Source organism: Crassostrea angulata, chromosome 4, assembly GCF_025612915.1.
Source record: "Crassostrea angulata isolate pt1a10 chromosome 4, ASM2561291v2, whole genome shotgun sequence".
NCBI lineage: Eukaryota > Metazoa > Mollusca > Bivalvia > Ostreida > Ostreidae > Magallana > Magallana angulata.
This window is the reverse complement of record NC_069114.1, coordinates 34,657,676-34,683,556: the sequence shown is the minus strand read 5'-3', so window position 1 is coordinate 34,683,556 and position 25,881 is coordinate 34,657,676. Positions and strand designations below refer to the sequence as shown.

Below are 25,881 nucleotides of genomic sequence, written 5' to 3'. Positions count from 1 at the left end.
TGGACCGGACACGAATTTTGGACTTTTTCTGCCAGTGACCTTTACCTTGCCCGAATGACCTTGGGTCAAGGTCATGACACATCCTTAGGTCATAAGCAATCTTTGTTTGAAGTAAGAACTTCCAATGTTTCTCCATAAGAAAGATATGGACCGGACACGAATTTTGCATTTTTTCTGCCAGTGACCTTGACCTTGCCCGAATGACCTTGGGTCAAAGTAATGTCACATCCTTAGGTCATAAGCAATCTTTGTGTGAAGTAAGAACTTACAATGTTTCTCCATAAGAAAGATATGGACCGGACACGATTGCACAGACAGACAGACGGACGGACGAACGGACAGACAAGGTGATTCTTTGTATGGGGGTATAATAATAGCGTTAGGTCTATAATGGTGTAGAACTATTAAATGCACGTAGGTAAATAATTTAAGTGTATTTTAAAGTATCTCACCAACACTTGTCTACGACGGCGAATAAGTGCCATTTCACAAATTGATACAAATAAATCAAATTCGTTTGTACTATTTTTTAAATCGTTAGAACGATTTAGAAAATCGTAAGAACGATTTAGAAAATCGTTAGAAAGAATTAGAAAATCGTTAGAAAGAATTAGAAAATCGTTTGTATTTCTATGTTAAACTTTGAACCCCGCCTGGGGCCCCAATTTTGGTCAGGGGGTCACAATTTTTACAATATAGAATGTTCACTATATATACAAGCTTTTTTGTAAATATTAGTATTTCTGGTGCAGTGGTTCTTGAGAAGACGATTTTTAAAGACACACACCCGATACTAACTGTTTCGCAAATTATCTACCGTTTAAAAAGGGTTTGGCTCTTTATTTTAACAATTTACAATCCCCTTTCCATAAGGTTGCTTTGTACCAAGTTTAATTAAATTTGGCCCTGTTTTATAGAGAAGAAGTCAAAAATTTGAAAAGTTTACAGACGGACGACGGACAACAGGCGATTAGAAAAGCTCACTAGAACCTTTGGTTCAGGTGAGTTAATAAATAGACACATATGCGGAAATATATGAGTTATTACAATAATAATATACATTAATACAATATACATTTTTTATTTATTTTGAATTATTCGCTGCGGAGAGTATTTCCCACTTACTGGAACATTTTGAGTTCGGTTAGGCCGGTATTCTAATTATGAATTAAATGCACGTATAACTTAGGTGTGTAGTTTATTGTGTATTTCAAAGTGTCTTATCCACACTTATCCGTGTTCCATCACTAGCGCCGACTATTATTTAATTTAAACAGCCTTTGTCTTTTAAATTTGGCTCCTTTTGATGCTGAACATTTTCCACAAGGCATTCAAAGGAGAGATAACTCAAGGACATGATGTGGATTGATATACAATTTACTTGACGTTATGTAGATACATTGTAAAAAATAAATAAACACATTGGGGAAATATGTTATTTATGACAATAATAATATACATTAATACAATAGTTAAAGTCATGATGATTTATTTATTTTGAATTATTCGCTACGGAGCGTATTTCCCAGTTACTGGGACATTTTGAGTTCGGTTAAATCCCATTAACCGGGATGGTATATATACCTTAGAGTAATAGGGAAACAAATATTGATCTGACGCAACATAATCAGACTTCCAAAGAATACAAACTTAAGAGGAACCAAATCTCTTTCTTCTTGAACATGTTGAAAAATCCTAAAACATCTGAATGATTGAAATTTAATCTAATGCAATATGAACAATTGCTCTGAACGACCTCTAAAATCGTTCTTCGTGCAATATACGAACTTTCATGAATACTAAAACATAACCAACACAAAATCAAAACAAAACTTATTTAATTTGACGTCATCGATACCAGCTGAAGTGGAGATCATGACTTTCTTCCCTGGTATCTTTCGCGTTGACATTATCTGATTATACCAGTTTCGTCCTCCGTTTCTACAAGCTTCAAACTGATCCCTACCTGGCATGAGAAGGAGAAGACGATTTGTTATGAAGCAACAATCGTCAAGTCGACATTTCCATTCATCTTCTCACGCGAAATATCGGCCATCAACGTAGTCTGGTTCCCGCTCCCGCCACTGCGTTTCACTTCGATTTGGGGACAGACAAGCGTCGGAATAATCCAGATTCGCAAACTCGGGGGTTCTTATCAAAAGTCGATACCTACAAGCTATACCCACTGAGGTGCGTGGCAGGTTACATCTATAGCAGTTAAAGCTTTCTCGTAAGTGTCACACTTTTTTAACATGTTAAAGATCGGTAAAATTGATTATGTTTCAATGACAAATGCATTTATGGAGGGCAATCATTTAATATATTGTCGAATTTATAAGACTATAATAACGTTATAGAACGTTCTTATTTGCACAGACCGCAATGTAAACAACGTGTTATCATAGTGCAAACAAAAAAAATCAAAGTACTGAAAGTACTCAGAGACAGAGGCATCATTGCGGAGGAGATTAATCTAATAATTCCAAGTATTGAAGTACCGACGGGAGTTGATTTCATCGATTGATATATATTTATCTTAAAATCAACGATATATAATTTCGCATGCAAAGTAGTTTCTTATCTGTAATTGAATAACGCATATTTTCATAATATGAATTTTTGGGCTTATCAGACAATTTTAAGAATTCTAGGAAAACATCATATGAATCATATTGTGTAATATATTAAGAGAGAATAAATTCCATCAAACTATGTATCAGTAATGTAAATATTTCTGGAAAATTATATGGATCCAAGCAATATTTAACTATAATAATATTTAATGCTTCAGAATGCATTACATCGAATTTATCAATTATTTTTGAGAACAAGGTCTTGTCAGCGGCGATGATCTGTGGTTAGGTCCACACAGTTTCACTTCCGGTTTGCCAGCGTAACTGCATAGGAGAGTTGATAAAAATCAACTCCCAAAAATAATAATGGGTTTTTTCTTCTTCGAATTTTAAGGTATAGAAGGTTTAGAGTATCAATTAAGAGTTTGCAATACTAAATTCTACAGGACAGAAACTACTTTGCTAACATATTCATGCTCTTTTGTGGAATATGCAAAAACAAATTACAAACAAAAAAATATTTTGTTAGTTAGTACTATACCTAATGATTCACAATATATACTAAAATTTATGATATATATTCAATAAAAACTTTTGAACAGTGAACTTTTTTCATATGAAAATAATCGTTCCTGCTTAAAAACCCCTAATGTTACATGTAGGTAATACATGCATGATCTCAGTCTCGCATAGTTGTTCTTTTTCTTTTGCAGAATGTACGATTTGATTTTAGAGAGTGATCAAATATATTTCTAAGCATTTCAAAAAGTTATGGAGATGAAATATTTATATATAAGAGATGCTACAGCCCATTTTGCTCAAAATTACCATTGATTTGATCATTTCAGGCGGTCCAAAAAGTAAATATTGCTAGCTCAGCCTTTTGGTCAACAACTTAGCGCATCGACTGTAAACATTTGATCGTAACTTTCTGCAAGGGATGAAAATATAACAAATTTATACAGATTTTACTTGTGGTGTTAACAAAATTTTAGAGATATAAATTTAGAATTTCTGAAAAATATTTAACACGCAGTTGCGAGCTTTGTTTTGCTGTAAAAAGATTCAATCTTTCAGTATATGCACGACTTCTATTCTTTTATCTAACTATGTTTAAAAGGGAAATATCCAAGATGAAGAGAATTCGCTGTAATATCTCTTTAAAGCTAAATTTAAAATAATATACCATTGTAAATCTTTTAATACCCTGTACTTCACTTTTAAAAGAAAATATGTACATTCTGTCAAATGTTTTTACACTTTTTTCACGCGAAATTCTCTTATCAGCTTGCAAAAACACACTGACTTCCCAGCTTAGTTTGAAATCGACAGCGCTGGCCAGACAATGCAGGATTAATCAAGCTTCACAGCGCGTGGCCTGGGTACTCTACCTATGCACACACTGAATCTGTGTGTGTGTGTGGGGGGGGGGGGGGGGGGGGGGTGCATTAAAAGGTGTAATCTGGATGTTTAATTTATTTGTTTCACTATCCTTATAGTAGGTTTAGTATGCATGCCAAGTAAAACTAAACTAAAATGTGCCATGCTACAATCACGGTTGTCTTTACTTAATTGGGGGAATACTAAAGTTCACATAACAGTGGTTCAACTTGTTGAATAATCAATTTATTGGATCGATGCCGGGGGCGGGAGTGTAGCTATACATAGAAAGATATATCTCTGCAGGAGATCAATTGATAATGCGCAAGTAATATACGATACAGACTAAGAACCACGCCGTGTTTATCCATTGAATCTCATAATTATTCAATATTTCGGTCAACACAAGATGGTTTTTGAGGAATCCTCATTATTTAACGTCACGGACAGGAAGCTGTAAAAAAAAGTATATATAGCCACTAAACGATTACGCACCATGGCTATTCTTAAACTCATGCATATTCATACTTACTTGGAATTTGACATATGGACTAAAATTTTTGAGAGAAATTATTATTATTGATCGCAATATGTTTAGTTCTATTTACTGTAATTGCAAATAAGATTTTTATTTCAATAATAATATTGAAATATGAATCCCAAACGAATATTGCAATTTTTGCCCCAGGTGGTGTCCTTCAAATCCACTATCGACGTCACATGTGAGCTGACCGGTAGCAATAGAGGAGGCTCTAGAAAGGTCTTTCGTTATGGTTATGTCGCCTATGCATCACAAGATAAAATACTTGTGCAGCATTAATTGTTTCTGAGTTTGATACTAAAATTGGCTGCTCTGCCTATATATTTTCCACTTTATGAAAAGAAACATATATATGTTCAAAATCACAGATGCCCTGAAACCAATTTGAAAACAACGATGGACATCAACTTTTAACAATTGTTGATGGTGACAGAAAGTTCCACTGTAGCTTGATATTCAAGTTATCTTAGAACCAATCTTCATGGATTTAGATATCCCAGATTCTCCACCAACTTGATATGCTCTCTAAACTAAATGTAAGGGCTACTTCTTGGTTCCTTCAGTCAATGTGAAAACATCTACTCCAGTCAAAGTCAAGGTTTGGGTGGATGCGTCCATAGTATTGAGATCAGCTTCATGTCGGCAAAGTCTCTTAAGGTGCTGGATTTGAGTAATGGTAAGGTATTTATAGCTCTTGCCCATGTGGAGTTTACATTATTGGAGTAATGAAAGGACTTGGAGCAGTTGGAAAAATGGCATCAAGACTCATGATGGTCTTAATTTGCACTTGGAACATAAACAAGAACTGGTCCAGTGGGATTCCTCCTCGTCACTTCTGGAGTAACAGCTATATAGGGATCATGCGCAGGAAGTTAGAGTCGCCTACAATGTCAGAAAGACTCCCAGAATCCAACGTTCCTACTCATGATCAGACTTGCTTACCGCTAGCTCATGGTACAGTTCCAGAATTTCCACCATGTTTTATTCTTTAGTGTCTCTGCATATCTCTGTTATTGTTGGTGGCGTAATCTTACTGATTAGACTCAAGCATTCTCTGGCGAGGATTGTGTCCGTCCACACTTTATCACATGTTTCTCCCTGGAATTCTCTTCCATAATGCGTTCATTGCATACCAGAAAACATTGGTCCCCCTTCTAGCAATGGTCTATGTGTCTACCATTTCCACAAAATGGCCATGCCAAGCAGGTGAGCGTTTCTGGTGCAGGGGTCTACTTAAATTAAGGTCTGGGCTCATGCTTGCCAAGATATCCATGCAGATTGAAAAAAGGAAATGAGCACAGTCTTCATAAAAGTAACCACATTTACAACATTTACCTGAATCAGTTAAATTATTCTTAAACAAATCTGCATTAAGATTACTTGAAAAGTTTCTATGATGACAATGAAATATATGTAGCCGTCTTTGACCATGCATAGCTGTATGATTTGGATTTTATTTTATTTTCAGGACTTCTATTTTTCATTTTGCATAAAATTTGCTTCACTTGTATAAGTCTGTCCCGGGTTTTCGCTTCCACGATATTTTGACAATATTATTAGTGAAAATAAGATAATATTTCATTAAAATGTGGATATTTCTAAGGTTATAAAATTTCCAGACAAAATTACCGTTACCGGACCGCTTAAATATTTTCTGCTGTTATGTTATGAGACGATTTCTGAAGTCTACGGGATTTTTCAATGTTAATTTCGGCCATTGCAGTCAAGCGTAGCTAGTCCACCTAAAATTTAAAAATAAAATTTTCTTCAGTAAACTTGCAAAACCTTGTTTCTTTGTCCATACCTTGACTAGAACTAAACAGCTTTTCATTGGTTGATGGTTAATAAATATGCAAATCATCTATATATGTTGGTCAAATTAAATTGGCCTTGTGACCAAAGGGTAATAACTCCTACTCTTTATAATAGTAAAATTACCTATGAAAGACAACTCCTCTTTTTATAGTCTTTTTCAAATGTAGGAATGATCCAATCTAGTTGCTGCGTCTAAAATAAATGAAATACCCGTTATGTGTTTTTTTATAAATAAAATGTAATAATATTTAATATAACCCAATAGATACATTTAACATTATACTACCTTTAAAGAATAAATTTCCGTCCTCAATGTCTTTGTTTATTTCTTGTTCCGTCAAGTCAAACACACTGCTGTCTGTCTTTTCTTTATCGTTCCAATACAAAACCTGAAATATTTAAATAATTGTAATGTCTGTCCTTATGAAATGATATTATGAATATTAAAATCAAAAATTTAATTATAAAATTCATTTTTTATTTTTTTTTTAATATGACTATGAACACATACACAAACATTTATACACAAACACTGACGTAGACAAACAAAAACATGAAACATTGAACAGTTTACTAAGTTTTAAATATCTTTTGGATTCAGTGTTAAACTTAATTACTCTTTTATTATTACTCTTTTATTAAGTTTACATAAAATTTAGTAACATATGAAATTGATATATATCAAAACACATTAAGTAAGTAAAATGCTCACCATTGTACCATTCATGATTAATGAATTATATATCTGAGTAAATATGCTATAACTTTTAATGATGTTTTACATAAAGTAATAGTAATTATTTGTATTGGTTAGGGGAGTAGGATGCCATTTACACCATTTTTGTAAGAATCATGCAGTGCAATTTTGTGACTAAATTACTTTAAAAACTCCATTAGCATGGCTTAATATTTTCCCCTCCCACTGAACATCTTCGCCATCTTCGGACCAGGTATGTACAATCTCTCTACTGAGCAGGTCCATGGGAGAAAAGGAGGTTTCGCAGACAGGTGTTTCAGTATTTTCTTTACGTAAATTCATTAACATTAGCAGATTGTTTCTCAGTGTTCCCTCGTCAAATAGTTTTCCTTTTTTGCTAAAATTTAATAAATGTTTATGTTGTTTACTAATTTGAAATACTTTCTTATGGATGTTAATTTGTTTTTTCAAGGATGACAATCTGTCTTTTTTGGTTTTAATTTTTTGGAGTTCACTATCAATTTTACTTTCAGTGTCCCACAGTCCTTCTTCTCTGATGTGGTCTATGACTTTGTCAAGTTCGTCTTCTTTTTTCTTCTTCTTTCTTTTTATGTCCTCTTGTTTTTCTTTTAAGTTCGTGAGGTGTTTCCTTAATAAAGTCTGTTTTCTGTGTTTCTCTAAGGTCATAAATGTTCTGTTTTTTTTCATGGTTTGTACAGTGATTTTTTTTTTCTCTTCCTCACTTTTGTTATTGAACCATTCTGAAGTTTTGTTGTTAACATATAATAGTTTACTTTCCACAGTATTATTTGATGACATTGAGGATGATTGTACATGATAATCAACCTGTCCCATCAACTGTTCTACACAAATATTGCTTGTGGGACAGGATGAACACTTAAAATCTAAATTCTTTTGTACATTAAAATATTTACCATCTTTTAAAAAATCAGCAAATAGTTTTTCTACTTTGGTTTTCAACACAACACATAAACGTTTGATAAAAACACATGTTAAGTCATCATTAATAGGATATGTAAATAAAAATTCAGAAACAGTATCTTCTAATTCTGGTCCTTCAAATAGTCTAATTTTCTGTCTTAAAGCCAATATAGGTTCTTTTGCACATAAATCTAATACATGTAAAAATCTTTTAAAAACTGACCCCATTGATAAAATATTGTTCACCTCCATTGTTTTTAACCAATATGGTCCTGTTAATAATTTACATAAAATACCAAGTGCTCTTAAAATTGTTAAAATACATTTGTTTTGTAATGATAAAACAATAACATTCTGGACAAAATTAAAAGAACTCTTTGATGATAAAATGTATTGAAGTAAAAGTTTGTGTATAAAAAAAGTACCAGCAGCATTATAAAAACAAACATTAAAACGATTTCCTCTTATATTCATTAAAGGAATTCTATCAATGCCCTGGCTTTTAAAATATAAATGAGAAATGTTTGGATCGCCAGTGCCATCTTTAAAAAAAAATTTGGATACACACCTTAAAATAAACATGGTAAATGGCTCTTTAGTAGAGCTGGTGTGTCCATCAAAATTAATATTTAGCTCTTTTTCAATATGAAAAATTTCTTCCAAACAAACCTCAGAAAATTGAAGAAGGGGATGTACTGAACATTTAAAAGATTGAACATCATGAGATATATCTTCACATAAAATATTGTTAACCTTCTGTTCTGTAGAACTCCTATCTGTCATAAAACATGAAACAGAATTAAAAATTTGATCTTTCTCCCTCTCATTATTGACAATATCATTAAAAATCTCATTGGTAGCACTCACATACGTCTCTCCCTTCCCATCACTCACTTCTCTCACACCTGCTGTCAAAACTTTCTCCCCAGTACTAATTTGAACTGCATAAAAATGATGTCCTTTTTTTGTAGTTGCATCTCTATGCATTGTAATGTTACTACTGTTTAAAAGTTCTTCATTCAAATGACATCTACTTAAAACACCCATTTCACTCGTTAAAACAGACGCAGTGCTCTTACTTGGTAATTTGTTTACACTTATATTAAAAATATCTAAAACAGCTTCTAAAACAGGACCAATATGGTGAACACCAATATTTCTACTTCTAAAAAAATAATAAAGATTTCTTAATTTATAATTATATGGACAACCTTTACCATTTTCTTTAAAATCTAAAACTTTCTTTACATGTACATAATCATCTTCATCTGCTACAATGTCATCTTTTTCAGCGATCAGATTGTCGATTTCACATTTGAGTTCTTCAATATAAGTATTTAGAGTGTTGCACTGAACTCCTTTGTCAACTTTATTATCTTTTTCTTGTTGTTCCTTCCTCTTATAAACATTCACTTTTTCTTCCAGTTTCCTCACCTTTTCTTTGGTTCGTTTCATTTTCTGGTTAATTTCTTTAATTCTATAGGCTCGGATTTTTTCCTTAAGTTTAATATTTTCCTTCTTGAGCTGGGATATGATAATGTCTTGTTCAGTTCTTGTTGTTATTTTTTCAGTGTCTGTTTCTGACGGTACACATGTGCTTGCTGGTTCTTTATTGGTTTTTGATGGACATTTGAATTCTTTCCTCTTATATTGCTCATATATCGATTTCTTACTTATAGATTTATTGAGTCTTTCAAATTCTTTGATAATTTTTTTGATTTTCCAATGTAAGCTGCTTTTATTTATTTGACACGAATCGATGTGCAGAGTTTGGCAGATTTCTTTATGGACACCATTCATGGAACCATTATGTTTTTTATATATTTGAACAACCTTTTCATTGGTCAAAGACATTGTGATAACGTGTGATGTTATAGAAAAAGAATTTTACCACATATACGCTGTTTGAAGTTAATAAAAGCATAATTAATTTGTGATGTGACGTACACAAATACACATAGACATAGACAATGTACAAATACGTAGACACACAACATAAAACACATATATCTATATCTGTAAAATTACATGTAGTAGGAATTTTTTTAATCCATCAAAAATTGTTTAATATTTCTGTAATGAATAGTGTACTTTCATGAAACATATAGAAGTTTAGCTTCAAAACATATGCATATGAATGTTCAGTTGTACGTGTACTACATTTATGAAAATGCTTCATACTACATGTATCATACAAATATTACAAGATATTAAATAAATTGACTTACATTATATGGAAAATTCTTTTCTTGAAATGGAAACTGTCCTTGACAAGCCTAAAAGAACATACAAATATTAAAAACAGACTATAACAAGGGGGAGGTAATAAAATGCAATTATTGATATAGGGAAACGTTTAAACTGTTATCGCAGAAAAGCGCAGCATTTAAAAAAAAAATCTTTCGCACGGATACGTAGGTATATATTAGTAGAAGTTCATATGATATCCAACTAATTCCAATCTATGAGCAAATAACTATAAACTGTAAAAAATACATCACTGGTAACGAAAACAATAATTGTATTTTACTGTCACACATTGTGTTATCCAAATTTATTTCACTTTAAAAGTATACAAACAAAGTAAACATTAGTCTTTATCTATTCAACTCATTAAATCCACTTGTCATTGTTCTAATTTATACTTACAGATAAAATTCTTGATATCGCCTATCGTGGTCGTCTCTGACCATCAAATATGGCCGTCAGGTCACAAGTAAGAGTTACCGTTCTTACAATAAAATGGCGTTAGCTGGACTAGCTATCAAGCGTACAAGGGAGTGGTTATTATTTTTTGTTGCACATCGAAATAAAGCGCAAAAATAAAATAAAATATTCAATTTCGACTTTGCATATGTTATTGATAACTCAGCTGTTTGGTAATGTTGTAAACTATCATAAGACAATTTAAAGTCAGGAAAATATAAAATTCAAGCCGAGTGTGACGCGGTACAACCAACGATGCACAGGGCTTGCCTCGAACTGACGTGTCTAAAGTTTACAAGTATACTCTCGTCGAAATATCAGCGCATCTGGAATAAAGGTATGTAAACTGTAATTATTCTATAGTATTTGGGACATTTAACATATATAACAGCAGTTCATAATATCAGTACTTAATAGATCTTTATGAGTATCTTTTTGAATCTGTAAAGCGAAAGTAGGACTCATTGTGAAACCGCAGAATATATAAACATCAACATACGACAATTTGATCTGTGATAGCCAAATAAAAACGTTTCTGGTAACACCCTCATATTTAATGTGACACCTAGTTATGAAAAATGAATTGTGTTTGCTGTAGTTATTTAATGGGTGGTTGGTGGGACCAGAGACATATTTATGTCTCTGGTGGGGCCATGGAAGTGGTGGAGAACATTGAGATTAACCCAAAAATATTATTAAAAAGGAATATCTATAATCATTCCAGTTTTGAGATGTACTCATCTCTAATGCCTGCTTAGAAATGTTTTTGAATTATTCGTTAATCAATTGGTACAAATTTATATAATTTTGATAAAATAGATGTATTATTACTTAAGTGTATAACGTTATTGTTTTCATTTATTTCAAAAAGGTTAACCAGACATACACATATGTGCATTATATGTCCCGTGAATAACCAAGTCTCAGACAATAATTCACGATATGATATTAGCAGTGTTCGATTATGTCCATGACAATTATAATCAAATTAAGGTGGAATAATTAACACATCATCACAAAATGGCTGACCGCTGATCGAAACGACATTTCGTTTTATTAAGTGGATTTTATGAACAGTAACATGTAACATACTTCATAGCCGAGTGGATAACATGTCGGACTAATGATCCGTACATCACGAGTTCGAATCTCGCAGGGGCTTTTGTTGTTACTTACTGGATAAATTATTTTAGATATTGATTTTTTATCCCCAAACTGAATGCAATTTTTTCGCTTATTTTACATTTATACAGTTTATTTATTATATCTTTCATTATAAAAAAAATGCCTGTTAATTTGAGTGACTTTTTCCTTGAACTTGGCTTTTGATTGCATGGCCAAGTGTATTAATTTATTTTATATAATTTACATGCATGAAATGATTATTTCAAAACCGTCCATTTAGGAGGTTAAGTTTACTGTGACATCATACGAGTAAAATATTTCCAGAAAACCAAACAGCTCAATTTTAAAGTCCATTCAGGAGTTTAAATATATTGTGACATAATACAAGTAAAATATTTTCAGAAAAACAAATATGCTCAATTTTAAAGTCCATTCAGGAGGTTAAATTTACTGTGACATCATACGAGTAAAATATTTTCAGAAAACCAAATATGCTCAATTTTAAAGTCCATATAATCAGAAATGTATATCATAATAAAGCTCCATGAAACCACTGTATGCTCTCTACTGAATTTAGTATAGTTTATCAAATATAAACCACCTGGTATGCTAATAGAATAATCACTATATCGGCTTTTTTTGAGAGTTCCAATATTCATTCATCAATAAAAATATTGTGTAGAAGTCATAAGTAGGTTAAATTCTCTTCACTTCTCAAAGTAAAGTACAGTCAATCTTCGTTATCTCGAACAATAGATGGGACTGTTTGAAAACTTTTAGTTATTTAAGTATTCAAGATATTGAGGGTAAAATACTTAAAAGATAAGTAATTGGGACTTATAAATCACTTATTCATTGTGTTTGAGATATCAGTGTTCGAGAATATAGATAAATAGAACTGTAATAGTATATGGATAGAACTGTATATGGGTTCTTCATGTATTCTTACTCAGCTTGCAATTTACAGCCCCTTTTATATCCATATTGATCTGATTTTAGCATCATGATGGTATTTTTAAATAAAAAAAAAATGTAATTATAATTTTATAATGTTTATTTTGCACAAAAGTTCATTCATGGATCTCATAACATGACAGATAATCATTATTATATATCATTTTTAATAGTTTTTTGATAATTATGAGATGTTTGTTATTTTTAATTGCAGATGTTGATATAATCACAGTTTCATGATATCAAATTACAGCTCATTTTCCAGGAAAAAAATCAATAACAAACATTTTACTAGTGATACATGATTTCTCCAAAATGAACACATATACACAGGCACTGATAAACTGTTTATCAAATTAGCAGTTTTTTAAAGTCTTGGTGTATAATACACTAATTTGAAATAATAGATCCCACAATTGTATTTCTCATGATCATAATAAGAATTATATGCAATCAATTGTAGGCAATCTCCATTCAAAAATGAAATATAATATTTAAGAATGATATACAACAAATCCAAAATATGCACTATCACAGTCAGTACATGTGATTAAATTTAATTTAATGAATTCAAAAGAATTTTACATGTTACTTGCATTTGTAAAATATGCAACAAATCACAGATAGGCAATACCACAGTTATCACATGTTATTTAATTGAAATTAATGAATTCAAAAGTATTATACATGTAATATTTACATTTGTAAAATATGCAACAAATCACAGATGGGCAATATCACAGTTATCAAATGTGATTCAATTTAAATTAATGAATTCAAAAGTATTATACATGTAATATTTGCATTTGTAAAATATGCAACAAATCACAGATGGGCAATATCACAGTTATCAAATGTGATTCAATTTAAATTAATGAATTCAAAAGTATTATACATGTAATATTTACATTTGTAAAATATGCAACAAATCACAGATAGGCAATATCACAGTTATCAAATGTGATTCAATTTAAATTAATGAATTCAAAAGTATTATACATGTAATATTTACATTTGTAAAATATGCAACAAATCACAGATGGGCAATATCACAGTTATCAAATGTGATTCAATTTAAATTAATGAATTCAAAAGTATTATACATGTAATATTTACATTTGTAAAATATGCAACAAATCACAGATGGGCAATATCACAGTTATCAAATGTGATTCAATTTAAATTAATGAATTCAAAAGTATTATACATGTAATATTTACATTTGTAAAATATGCAACAAATCACAGATAGGCAATATCACAGTTATCAAATGTGATTCATTTGAAATTAATGAATTCAAAAGTATTATACAAGTCACCTGCATTATTATTCATATTTAACAACAAATTATTATGTACACATTGTGAGAAAATGGATTGAAAACTATATTTGAACACTGCTTGTGAATAAACATTTTTTTCTTTAAATTTCAAATTAATTTAAAACATGAACATTAGTAACAATTGAATTCCCTATTCCAGAGAGAAAGATGATCACAGTAGAAAGATTGATACTATAGATGAAAATCTGCTGACAAAGCCATTCATAACATGCAGAAGAAGAATAGTTCAAGTTTCACTTCTCAAAAGTCAGGTATACTAGTTCAGTATTGGGACTGCTTTTTATAACTTACCATCTCAATATATAGAATCATTGAAAATCAATGAAAAGGAATTAACAATGAATGGAAAATATCATATTTACAAGTAGAAATCATTTTAAAATTTATTTGGGATTTGTACTAGGTTCAGTCACCCTAAACAAGCGTGCATTCTTAGCACATTGAATTAGTCATACATTTGTAGTCATCATGCAACAGACTGATTGGGAAGGGGGATTCCATACCCCCTTGAAAATGTAAGTTTATTAATAGGCCTCGAATGCATCAATCATCTTTTATTCGTTTGGTTTTGTCTCCAGAATAATTGGGTTTATTCAACCCACATGTTATGCATTGATTCTAGAAGTAGACTATAAGTGAATAAAATGTACACAGGTAACCGTTTATATCTGGTTTGCCAAAACATTATAACCTTTATATATAGTGATATCCAAGTCGTAATAAAATCATAGCCGCCTCGACATTGGGGGCAGATTTTGTTATACAGCGAAATAACGCGGTACCTGTTCGTTTGTTTTGTGAACAAATTTCGTGCATCATTTTATTCATTAAAATATAGTTTGAAAGAGAGGTAAAATATACCTGTCAATTGTATAACTAATTACTGTAAAACATTCTTATAACTAAGTGCCAGGGACGTACATTTTTGCTTCGTTATAAGAGCAATTCATTGTATCTGTCAAGTTTACAACAAGTAATAAACCCACAGGGAATTAAAAACAAGATGCTTAGTTATATAAAGCAGTCCCAAGTATTAAGAAATGAAACTAATCACTGATACAAAATATTCAAACAAGTTTTTAATTACCAACTTGTTAATAAATAATACTTATAATAGTATGCAAAATGCAAATGGACAATTATAGATTAGGTTATAGAAAATATTTTCCATTCAAACAATATATTGAAATAGAAAATGTCATGCAAGGAAAATGATTTTGGAATTGTGAAGTGGATATCTTCACATTGCAAGGGTGAGAAAGTGTTAAACTTTTTGCAAAATGATTGAAGATGTGTTGTGTCTTATCTTTAATGTTGTGTTGTTGTCAGAATGATAAAAAGTATGATGCATTAAGTAAAATATTAATGAATATACATTTTCAAACGTGTTTTCCCCAAAATTTATATCGGACTACATGTATAGAATACTGTTTTGCCATTTTAGAAAATTGATAATAATTTATGAAGTTATGTGTAAATCAGTGATTAATTTTCTTTCTTTTACCTTTAAAAGGGAGCAGTTCTCCAGACACCATGGGAAGACTCATGAAGGAGCTGGATTCAGACCATACAAAGCGTTCCAACATTGGACACACTTACCTGACTTTAGAGAGGGCTTGGTACATATGCGGTGACTCCACCTCTTACACACTTCACACTCAACCCATACAATCTTTCGAGACTTTCCAGGAGCATTGTAACCACCACATATGCAACAAGTGACTTCGTCGTCAGACTCCTCAACGAAGCCCATGGATTCGTCAGAGTCAGAGTCATTTTCGTCATCACCAGAATCTGTGTCCATGTCACTGTCACTGTGTTCCGAGTCCGTCAAGTCTATGACCACAGGAGCAACCTCCTCATCCTGGACTCCGTCGAGTTTCCACAGTTTTTCTTCGACCTCTCTTATCACGTGACTCTCCACCTTACGCCACTTCTCAACCCCATAAGTTGATCTAGCCTGATTAAAGAGTTCCTTCACTTTCTCTTTCTTGAATGTGACATTGTTCCTGGCGACGAAACTTTTTAATTCAGCCCAGACCAACTCAATAGGATTAAGCTCACAGTGATAGGGAGGTAGACGCAAAACTGTGTGACCTGCTTTCGAAGCCAAATCGTCTATTACATATTTAGGACGAGGTTTATGTTGCTTCACCAATGTGATCAATTCAGCCTTGATCATTCCCGGAGTGTAACGAATACCCTTTCTATCAAGCCAAGACTGGATCTCGGCCTTCGATGCCGACGAAGTCGGACACTTAGACTCAGGATCCAGATGACTGTGATAGGAAGCATTATCCATCACTACGACTGAATTGATCGGTAGGTTAGGGAGCAACTGCTCAGTGAACCACTTCGTAAAGTTTTCTGAGTTCATCTCGTCATGATAATCCTGGTTGCCTGTTTTCGACTCAAAAATGAGAGCAGATCCCGGGATCATACCCACAGCCGAAGAACCTGCATCCACAATTATCAGACGAGAGCCTTTCCCAGATGGGACAAAACGCCCATGACCTCCACGATGCGACTCAAAGGCAGAGGTAGATGTCCTAGGACAGTCCACCCAATCTCCCCTTGCTACATGATTGGTGTTCAACCAAGTCTCATCCAAATACACAATAGGACGACCCTCCTCTCTAAACTTCCTAATGGACCTCAGGTAAGTATGTCGCATACTTACGATATCGTTCCTGTCTCCAATGTAGCGTTGGTTGGAACGAGTTTTGTAGAATCTGGAAAAAAATAGACATGATATTTTTAATACACATACTAGTACCACTTTTCATTATCACATGTAAGCGAATTATTGATGGTATGATCTGTTTTTATATTATGTTAATTGATTGATTGAATTGGGAGAATATGGCATATGCTCAAATGATTTACACATTTATTAGACAGATTGAAGGTGACTTGGCAGTATTGCAGTAGGAAAATGAGATTCATTTCTATGTGCTTACCTGAACCCAAGATCCTTCACAAGTCTCCCCAATGGAGACTTGGTGATCCTGACTCCCTTTTCTACTAGTACATCTGACAGTCGACGAAGTGAAACGTACTGGCCCTTCAACTGCATATCATGAATGGTCCTCTTCACCAAATCTGCATCGAAGTCATCAAGCTTTCTACAGGGACCACGTTTCTTCTTAGGAACAGGTACAGGAGGAGCTGCCTGAAGATCCTCCACCACCATCTCCACAGGGTCGACAACAACCTTCTTTTTCAGTGTTTTCACACTTATCCCTAATGATGTTAAAAAATATTCTACTACCCATTTGTATTTATTAAGCTACATGTACCTGAGTCACTCAGCCTCACATGATATTTTTTGATGTTGATTTTTGTCTATTATTGTGCACTATCCTTCAAAAATCATCTATAGAAACAGTTTTCAAATAATATCATGGGCAAGTGTATTTAGCTCACCGAGACAAAGTCTGGGGGAGCTTATGCTATACCCCGGGGTTGGCGTCAGCGTCCAGACCTGATTCAAGTTTTTGGTGCACTAGGTCCTGTATCTAAGTTATTACTATCTTCACCAAACTTGCACGGATGCTACTTAGGGACTTGAAAGACTTGGATATGATATGTTTTTATATTGTATTATATAATATTATAATGTATTACTTGTATATTGTATCATATGAGATATTATTGTATAATATGATATTGTATTACATAATATATTATTGTATCCCATGATAATGTATCATACGATATTCAATATTGTATCAAACCATACTACAGTTTCTGATATCCAAGATTATTAACTATGATTTTCATATAATATGATAAAGGTGGTCTCATAAAGCTGATGCCTCATCTCGATGAGCTTTGTAATAAGCTATATATTACAACATGCAGCAATATACTTTAGGCCACATACTGGTAACAGTATTGTTCTGGTGAGTATTGTCAACCAATATGTAAATGCTGATTTTACAATCACTTAAGGTAAAACACAGTAATTTCAACAGTTGTCATGTTGTAAATTTTGTGTTTACACCCACCCAGTAAATTCAAAATTAACATTACATTATGACAGAAATACCAGTATCGAAATATATCACTTGATACATTTTGTACCATGATTAAAAAATAATGAAATTCTGATTTTCAACACACTATTTTTCCATAGTTATAAATGTAGCCATTTTATGCAAATTTATTTCTGTTACCTGTTGCTGAAGATAATCTCTTCATGGGGTCATCAATGTTTCTCACATGGCCTTCGTCTTTTTCTTTTTGAAATTGGATGTAAATCATCTTTAAAATATCTGTTGCCTGAGGAAGAAAATTGATATTGCACATGTGTAATATACTATGCAAGCTGATACAAGCTTTCATAATTACCGATAACATTTAGTATACTGGTATAATGTATGTACCTAGGTATAGGGTTAACTTTAGACTCTACCAGGAGCACTGATTTTAGCCCAACTTTTCCACTAATCATTTTCAGTTGAAAGATTGTCAAGATCTCACATCAATATTAATTTTTCTTAATTGCAAATTTCATGATTCCTTGGTTAAACTTTTACAGAGAAATAGAGAGTAATTTTTTTAAAATCTTATTTTGCCAGAATAGGATGGAACAAAGAATATCGACCTGGGTTTAAAATTGACCCGAGAGTCATATTTCAATGTTGAATACTGATTTGGGGTGCTTTTTTCAATGTTTTCGCAATGAAAAGGATAACAGCAATACATTATTTTGCAGAATTGCTTTAAATGGCTACAAAGGTATAGCTGTTACCTACATATTATTTGGGAAATAAATTGTAAAACTCTTATTTACCTGTACTTTATTAATCTTAGTATGCAAACCCAACTTCTAAGTGCATGACTTGTATGTGTATACTGTATATATACAGTTGGAACTTCGGTATCTCGAACACCGATATCTTGAATACAATGGATATGTCGAAGTGATTTGTAAGTCCCAACCAATTAAATTTTAAGTGATTTACCTTGATATCTCGAATACTCGGATATCTCGAGGTTTTTAACCAGTCCCATCTAGTTCGAGATAACAAGGTTTGACTGTATTTTTGTATTAAGGGGAATGTGGGGCCATCTTATTCCTTTGAAGATAAGAATGTTAACATTTTTTGAACTGGCTTGTTTCTGCCCAAAACTGACGAAAACTATTGCCAAAAGATACAAAAGCATTAAATATGAAGTTCAACATGTCATTTTGTTTGAAAAGTATGCGTACGAGAACAGGATGATGCCTTATATAATCACTTAAAACAGCTTTCAAACTGTGTAGGGGATACCAATGTACCCCCTTCATATTTTTCCAGATTTTTAAATCTTCAAAATAAGTCTGTAACTGCGCAGTTTGACAGCCGTTCTAAGTGATTTAAAAGACATTGTCCTGTTCTTGTATGCATACTTTTCAAACAAAATGACATGTAGGACTTCATATTTCTTATCCTCCTCAAATGAACAAGATTACTGCACACCCCCCTTAAAATGGCCTACAGTATAGTGCAATACTTGCATATGATATTCACACCCATAAATTTGTCCATTCACAACTTTCTGGGATATGAAAATTGTAAAAGGCTCATATCTAAACTATATTGCACATAAACGTCCATTCACAATTTACATTTTTTTCACACCCCTTTTGCCCCTCCTCCTTAAAAATAGAAAAAAATGTTCTTGGAAATATATCTTCCCATTTTAATTTGCACACCTATATTCATGTTGCAAGTTGTGAATGGCTCATGATATATTATTATAGACTTTAAATTTTTGACTTCACTTTATCATGTAGTGTAAAACTGGCCCAAGACCAAATCAGGCTAGCCTAAATATATAATAAACATATGGGTGTAATTGAACGGGGTGCAAAATGACTTGGCACCCATTTGTATTTTAAGGGCAAGGTCAAATATTTTATAGTGACATCATACGAAGCAGACAGCAGTGGAAAAGTTTGATTTGGATTAAAAATTGGATTCTTAGCATTCATAAATTCGGGACATTATTTCAAACTGACTATGATATGTGTGTTGATCATGGATCCTTGTGGTCGTAATTTTGTGAAAATGTATTGTGCACCATTTGGAAATTACAGGAAGTTTACATTTTCAATATCAGGTACAGTAGAGTTATCATTTAAACTTATATAGATAGAGTTATACAGGATTGCATATGTATGAGGCATAGGATTTTAACGTTAGGCCCATACAAAGAAAAAGTGAAGTCAAATATATTGCAGTCATCGTAAAGAATCTGAAATGATATGACTGACACAATGAATTATTGTATACCTCCATAGACTTCACTGACTTCGCTGACTTCCCCTTCTTGGAACTCGGCATCTTATTTTGTATACGATAGATATATATGTTTTAGAATTATATGGTCTATAGTTTATAGTCGAATAGCAGACTATAGGATATGTTTGGTTATCCTCGGAAGCTATATGTTTTAAACTTGGACAAATACCGAAACATCCCGAAAGCCTGCGCGAACAACGGCAACGTGCTCGACGTCAGCATACGTCATCGACGTAACGTTACGATTCTTCACGAATATCCTCAAATAATTACAGGCCCCTTCCGAAGTGGCAGCCATTTTCTGCAATGTTAAATTCCCGTAAGGTTTCAATTTTCGCTCGTATCATAAACCAGGTGGACATTGAGAAGCAATTTTATGGCAGATAATCTAGGCATTTTTCCTTCTAGTGAATGAAACACTTTTGGGTAAAGAGATAATTATGATTATCGAAATATTTGGCAAAAAGTGGTGGAAGCAAAAACCCGGGACAGAGTATAGCAGATTTTAGCTTATCTGGCAAGTTGTTCTACGACTTATTTGTTGATGGTAAAAGCAATTATAGTGTGCAACTGTTCTAATAATTAGTATAATGATACTAATTATTATCGCGTACGGCATAATTATGCGTAACTGGTAAACGCTGCATAACCATATTTTATATGGTAAATAATCAGCAAGGAGTATTACATATTAAAAAGGTAATTTGTACAAGAGTGTAAGTTTGTGTTTTTGTCTGATAAGTCTTAATCTTGTAATAATACGTCCAACTCTAATAGATTATTTTGCTCCTGTGTGCAATTATCCCACACTACATATACCATATTCTAAAATAGTTTTAATCATTTTCAACCAGCTTTTTTAAAGGAAAAATCTAATGAAATGTGAAAATGGCGAATCGGTCAGGGCAGGCGGCTTGCCAAAGGGTACCCCTATTGTACATTAACTCCTCCTTCAGTTTTCAAGATTGGAAATTGTTGATTTGAAGATCAATTGTACATATATCAGAGACATGCATGTTACTTGGATTTTGGATAATTTATCAAAAAATTCCACCAGTTGAACTTAAGTATATTTGGCAGAATAGCTAGTGCATGTAGAGTACCCCCATTTCCCTGGATAGGTAGTGTTTATCAATGCAGGGTTGACAAATGGATTATTGATTCTGTTCACACACAAAAAACCCGGTTTGCTGTCACGTTGACAGCTTATCTCTTCTTACCTTTTATTTCCTTCAACTTTGAATTTGTCATCGTTTGTAATACAAGTGAAGAGCTATAAATAATTTTTTTCTTGATTTGGATAGGAACAAAATGGTCCTTCGCTGGGGAATCTGTGGAGCAGGGTTCATTTGTAGTGATTTTGTGTCAGCATTGTTAGCTCCTCCCAATAATGTTCATGAGGTAAATAAATTTCAGAGGCCTGGTTTGTTTATTTATTATCAGTAATATTCATGAGACGAGGTAAATTTTTGCATACTGTATTATCAAGACTATAATGACATTTTGTTCAGCCTTATACCTAATTTTCACATTCTTGATGGAATTTTAAGGTAGTTTGTGTTGGAGCAAGAGCATTAGCTAGAGCCCAGGAATTTGCTGACAGGTTTGGTATCAAGAAAGCCTATGGCTCATATGAAGAGGTTGCCAGTGATGCAGATGTTGGTAAGATGTACTGGTATGATAATCTTACACAGTTTATAACTTTGTTTTTGATACACCAAACCTTTTATTTTGAGTAAACATACTGGTAGTTCAAGGTGAAGGTTAAAGTTTTGCCTACACAATTAGTAACGGATTACAAAGTATTTCTGCTATAAACAACATTGAATTTATTCTTTTTCCTGATATTCCAAAACCATGCTTTATAATTATAGATGTTGTGTACATTGGGGTGATACACATTCACCATGTGAAGCTGTCCAAACAGATCCTAAAAGCAGGGAAAAATGTTCTGTGTGAGAAACCAGTAGCAGCTTGTCTGTCACAGTTTCTGGAGGTCCAGCAAGTGGCCAAAGACTGCAAACGCTTCTTCATGGAGGCAAGGGGGAATTTTCTCTCAGTAGTTAAATTAACTGTAAAAGCAGAAACTTGGGGAATACATTTTGTTAACCTTGTTGATACTATTTAGGAACAACAATATCAGAATAGTTATTTTTGAAACAACATGAATACATCCCTACAAAACCTTATGTAGTGTAATCACAAATCAACCAAATTTCATCCTGCTTAAATTTCTGCTTCTACGGCATATAGTTACCAGGAAGAAGGGGGAGAGAGAGAGAGAGAGAGAGAGAGAGGAGAGGAGAGAGAGAGAGAGAGAGAGAGAGTTTATGAATATTTTGATAATTTTAATTGAACAATTTAATGGCTATCATGTTTGCATTTTCTGCAGGCAATTTGGAGCAGGTGCAATCCAATTTATCGTAAAATCAAGGAGGAGATTCGTTCTGGAAACCTTGGGGAAATCCTGCATGTACAATGCCAGTTTTTAGTTCCTATTTGTAATGTGGATCGCATTAATAAGCCCGAGTTAGGGGGAGGAGGTTTGCATGACGTAGCAATTTACACAATCCAGCTAGCTACAATGGTATTTAACAACGAAAAACCTGTGAAAATCACAGCTGATGCTTCATTGTCTGATCAAGGTTGGCCATTATACATGTATTATTAATTCTTTGCACAGACAGAATTTGAAATTTTGAAATATCGGAAATGGATTGCAGTAGCAATGATGAATGTTTGTTATTCAGCCATCACTTTGATGAAGAAAAAATACCTTAATACAATGGATTTGATAAAGGTTAAAGTTTAATTTGTAGGAGTTGATCTGAATGGCTGTATCACCTTAACCTACAAGAATGGCGGTAAAGCAGTGCTTGTCTACAGTACACTGTTTCAAGGAAAGAATTCAGCAATAATATATGGTTCAAAGGGAAAAATAGAGGTAAGGCATTTGATTTTTTGCCAGAACTTACAAAGAAAGCAAAGGGCACCGAAACTTTCTGTGCTATTGTTACTGTTTTAGGTTGAAATGTAATTTGTTTTATACTTGTAACTTTCTGTGCTATTGTTACAATTTTTGGTTGAACTGTATTTTCTATTATAAATGCACATGTATCTATCATTCAGATAAGCTTCTATTGTCTCAAATATTAATACATTTGCATGTACTATGGATTGGTTGAAATGAGTTTGAATTCCCAAAACCTATTTAGAGCCATTTTAACTAAGAGCTTGGACTTGAGATAGTTGTGTCAAACAGCAATATGATTTTAATTTGTCGTTTTTGCTAGAAAGCAAATGAATATGAAAATACATGTACATGTTTATGACTTGCATTTAAATCTTTTAGATTGATGAACCTTTTTGGGCCCCAGACTCAGCAAATCTGCCGTCAGGTAAAATAACCAATGAAATACCCTGTGGTCCAGTGCCATACAACTTTACCAACAGTGGGGGTCTGCGGTATGAGGCAGACTGTGTCAAGACATGTCTTGAAGCAGGTAAAGTATTCAATGACTGCCTGATCAACCATAACAACCAAGCTTGCTCTGTTTCATTATTGCTTGAACTCTTAATATTATGTACTGGGTACTGTGCCGAGAGTGAGAGAGCGAAAAATGTTGATACTGGTAACTTGAAAAAAATAAATCATATATCTTTTGGAAACACCTTTTATTAAGCTGTAAGAAATATTTGTAAAAATGTTTCTTAACTTTACATTGAAAAAGGGTAATCTCTATAAGTGAAAGAGAAATATAATATCATGAAGAGAAATATAGTATACAAGTATAAAAATGATCTCACATACATGTACATTTAGAGTTTTTTGTCATTGCATGCAAAGGGTTTACAGTACACTCTTCTCCAGTAAAAAAGGGGAATATTAGTAGATCTAGCACTCTTACTTTTATTTTGAAAAGGACAATTGCACCCACTTTATTTTTATTTACCCGGAAGTTCTGCATGACATGGGAGTTGTTGGATGAATTCAAACTTTTAAATATAATCTATCTTGGTAGGGAATTTGGAGTGCAGTGAAGTGACCTTCGCTGACAGTCAGGCTGTTTACCACATCATTGATGAAGTGGTGAGACAAACAGGAATTAATGTTCAGTGGTGAATAGAAGCTTCTTGATTGGGAATGGTAAGTATATGTCAATGAAAGGCTCAAACCATCTCATGTTTTTTTAATATATCTGTTGTTCAAAATGTCATTTTGAGGTTAATTTCTGTTGATGGATGTCAAAAGCTGATGCCCTAAAGTAATTAAAACTTAATTAGTAAACTTTTGATATGCTGAAAATCTTGGTAAGATATTAATTATGTCAATCTTTTCTCTTTAACAGATTTCTCCATCTGTCTTTGTGGAGTTTTTGAAACCCAATGAAGAGTGCATCATTATGAACTGTATGGCTGTAGTGCTAGATATATAAACACCTGCAAATAACACACAGATGTAATTTATTGATTATTGATGAATATTTGTGCTTGTATAGTATGTGTATTATTTGTGGCTCTAAACAATTTGTTTTATGATTAAGCTAGGTGCTAATATTTTTCAGTATTACAAACAAGTATTATCGTGTGATTTGTTAATTGCTTGATAGCCACTTTAAACTGTGTGGGTTTTTTAAAATATTTAATCTAGATCGATGTACATGATAAAAAATTTTATGATCTTTTTGCATATATATATATATATATATATGTATATATATATATATATCCATGTTATAATATGGCAATCAATAAAATTATTTTATTAATATGTTGATACAATTGTCTGTCATTTTTTGTAATATTTGGTATTGAGAATATCACATTAATAGCCTTTTTGCGAATGTTTGTTTTTCTTAATTTAGGCAATAAAGATCTAGTTACAGCCAGTGCTCAGGCTCCACCTGAGGTCAAACCTCAGATTTGAAGCTGAGTTTTTGACTTAAGGTATTCGATGTATAACGACCACATTCTGTACCTAATAAATGAATGGTCCGATATTCTAAATCATGACATCATTTTGAAGGTGTTATAAAATAAAAATACTCCACCAAAGGAATTTTCAAAATTTTAATTATGGTCCAACTAATTATACCTTGAAATTTGCCTTGAAGTCTATGGGTAATTTATGTTTTATCGAGCTATTGTAAATAGTAACTTAAAATTCGGAAAATTCTCTTGGTTAATACATGCATAAACTTTCTCTTTTTTAAAATATAAAATAACATTAATCATTTACCGCAGATATTTTGACGAAATTAAAATTTTCTTTTTTTCATCAAGGGGAGATAACTCTTTAAAAAATTTTAAGGTGCAAAATGACCGGCTTCCTATATGTTGTCAGTCATGTGAATTTGGTTCATTTCACTTTCATTGTTATCTAGCAATACATATTTAACTAGTTTAAAATGGTTCAAAAGTGTTCAACATCCCTTCCTTATACATTGAATACCTTAAGGAAAATTGGTGACGGCGGGGCCTGAGTGCACTTTGTCAGATTTGTAAGACAATAT

General features: G+C 32.8%; 2 protein-coding genes and 1 pseudogene across 2 annotated transcripts; 1 reads left to right on the top strand and 2 right to left on the bottom strand.

Annotated features, from left to right (window-relative positions):
* Positions 1-2,082: 2,082 nt before the first annotated feature.
* Positions 2,083-24,854, top strand: LOC128180734 (trans-1,2-dihydrobenzene-1,2-diol dehydrogenase-like). The gene is made up of 9 exons (XM_052848879.1): positions 2,083-2,230; positions 21,673-21,769; positions 21,919-22,030; positions 22,243-22,406; positions 22,761-23,013; positions 23,188-23,312; positions 23,721-23,871; positions 24,391-24,515; positions 24,718-24,854. Exons 2-8 carry the CDS (start codon positions 21,680-21,682, stop codon positions 24,489-24,491), a joined length of 996 nt encoding a protein of 331 aa, XP_052704839.1. The 5' UTR covers positions 2,083-2,230; positions 21,673-21,679; the 3' UTR covers positions 24,492-24,515; positions 24,718-24,854.
* LOC128180722 (uncharacterized) lies at positions 6,243-9,095 on the bottom strand (annotated as a pseudogene).
* On the bottom strand, positions 15,590-19,119 carry LOC128180728 (uncharacterized). The gene is made up of 2 exons (XM_052848873.1): positions 17,036-19,119; positions 15,590-16,807 (listed from the first exon to the last, which is right to left on the bottom strand). The coding sequence occupies exons 1-2, from the start codon at positions 17,266-17,268 to the stop codon at positions 15,619-15,621; spliced, it is 1,422 nt and encodes a 473-aa protein (XP_052704833.1). The 5' UTR covers positions 17,269-19,119; the 3' UTR covers positions 15,590-15,618.
* Positions 24,855-25,881: the final 1,027 nt, after the last annotated feature.

What these genes read in the sequence shown, in the direction of transcription:
- LOC128180728 (XM_052848873.1), bottom strand. Translation starts at nt 17,268, where the DNA reads ATGGTGGTGGAGGATCTTCAGGCAGCTCCTCCTGTACCTGTTCCTAAG. An exon ending in GTGAAGGATCTTGGGTTCAG is followed by an intron (nt 16,808 to 17,035) that starts GTAAGCACATAG and finishes ATTTTTTTCCAG; the next exon opens with ATTCTACAAAACTCGTTCCA.
- LOC128180734 (XM_052848879.1), top strand. Translation starts at nt 21,680, where the DNA reads ATGGTCCTTCGCTGGGGAATCTGTGGAGCAGGGTTCATTTGTAGTGAT. An exon ending in TGCTTCATTGTCTGATCAAG is followed by an intron (nt 23,014 to 23,187) that starts GTTGGCCATTAT and finishes TTTAATTTGTAG; the next exon opens with GAGTTGATCTGAATGGCTGT. An exon ending in GTTCAAAGGGAAAAATAGAG is followed by an intron (nt 23,313 to 23,720) that starts GTAAGGCATTTG and finishes TAAATCTTTTAG; the next exon opens with ATTGATGAACCTTTTTGGGC.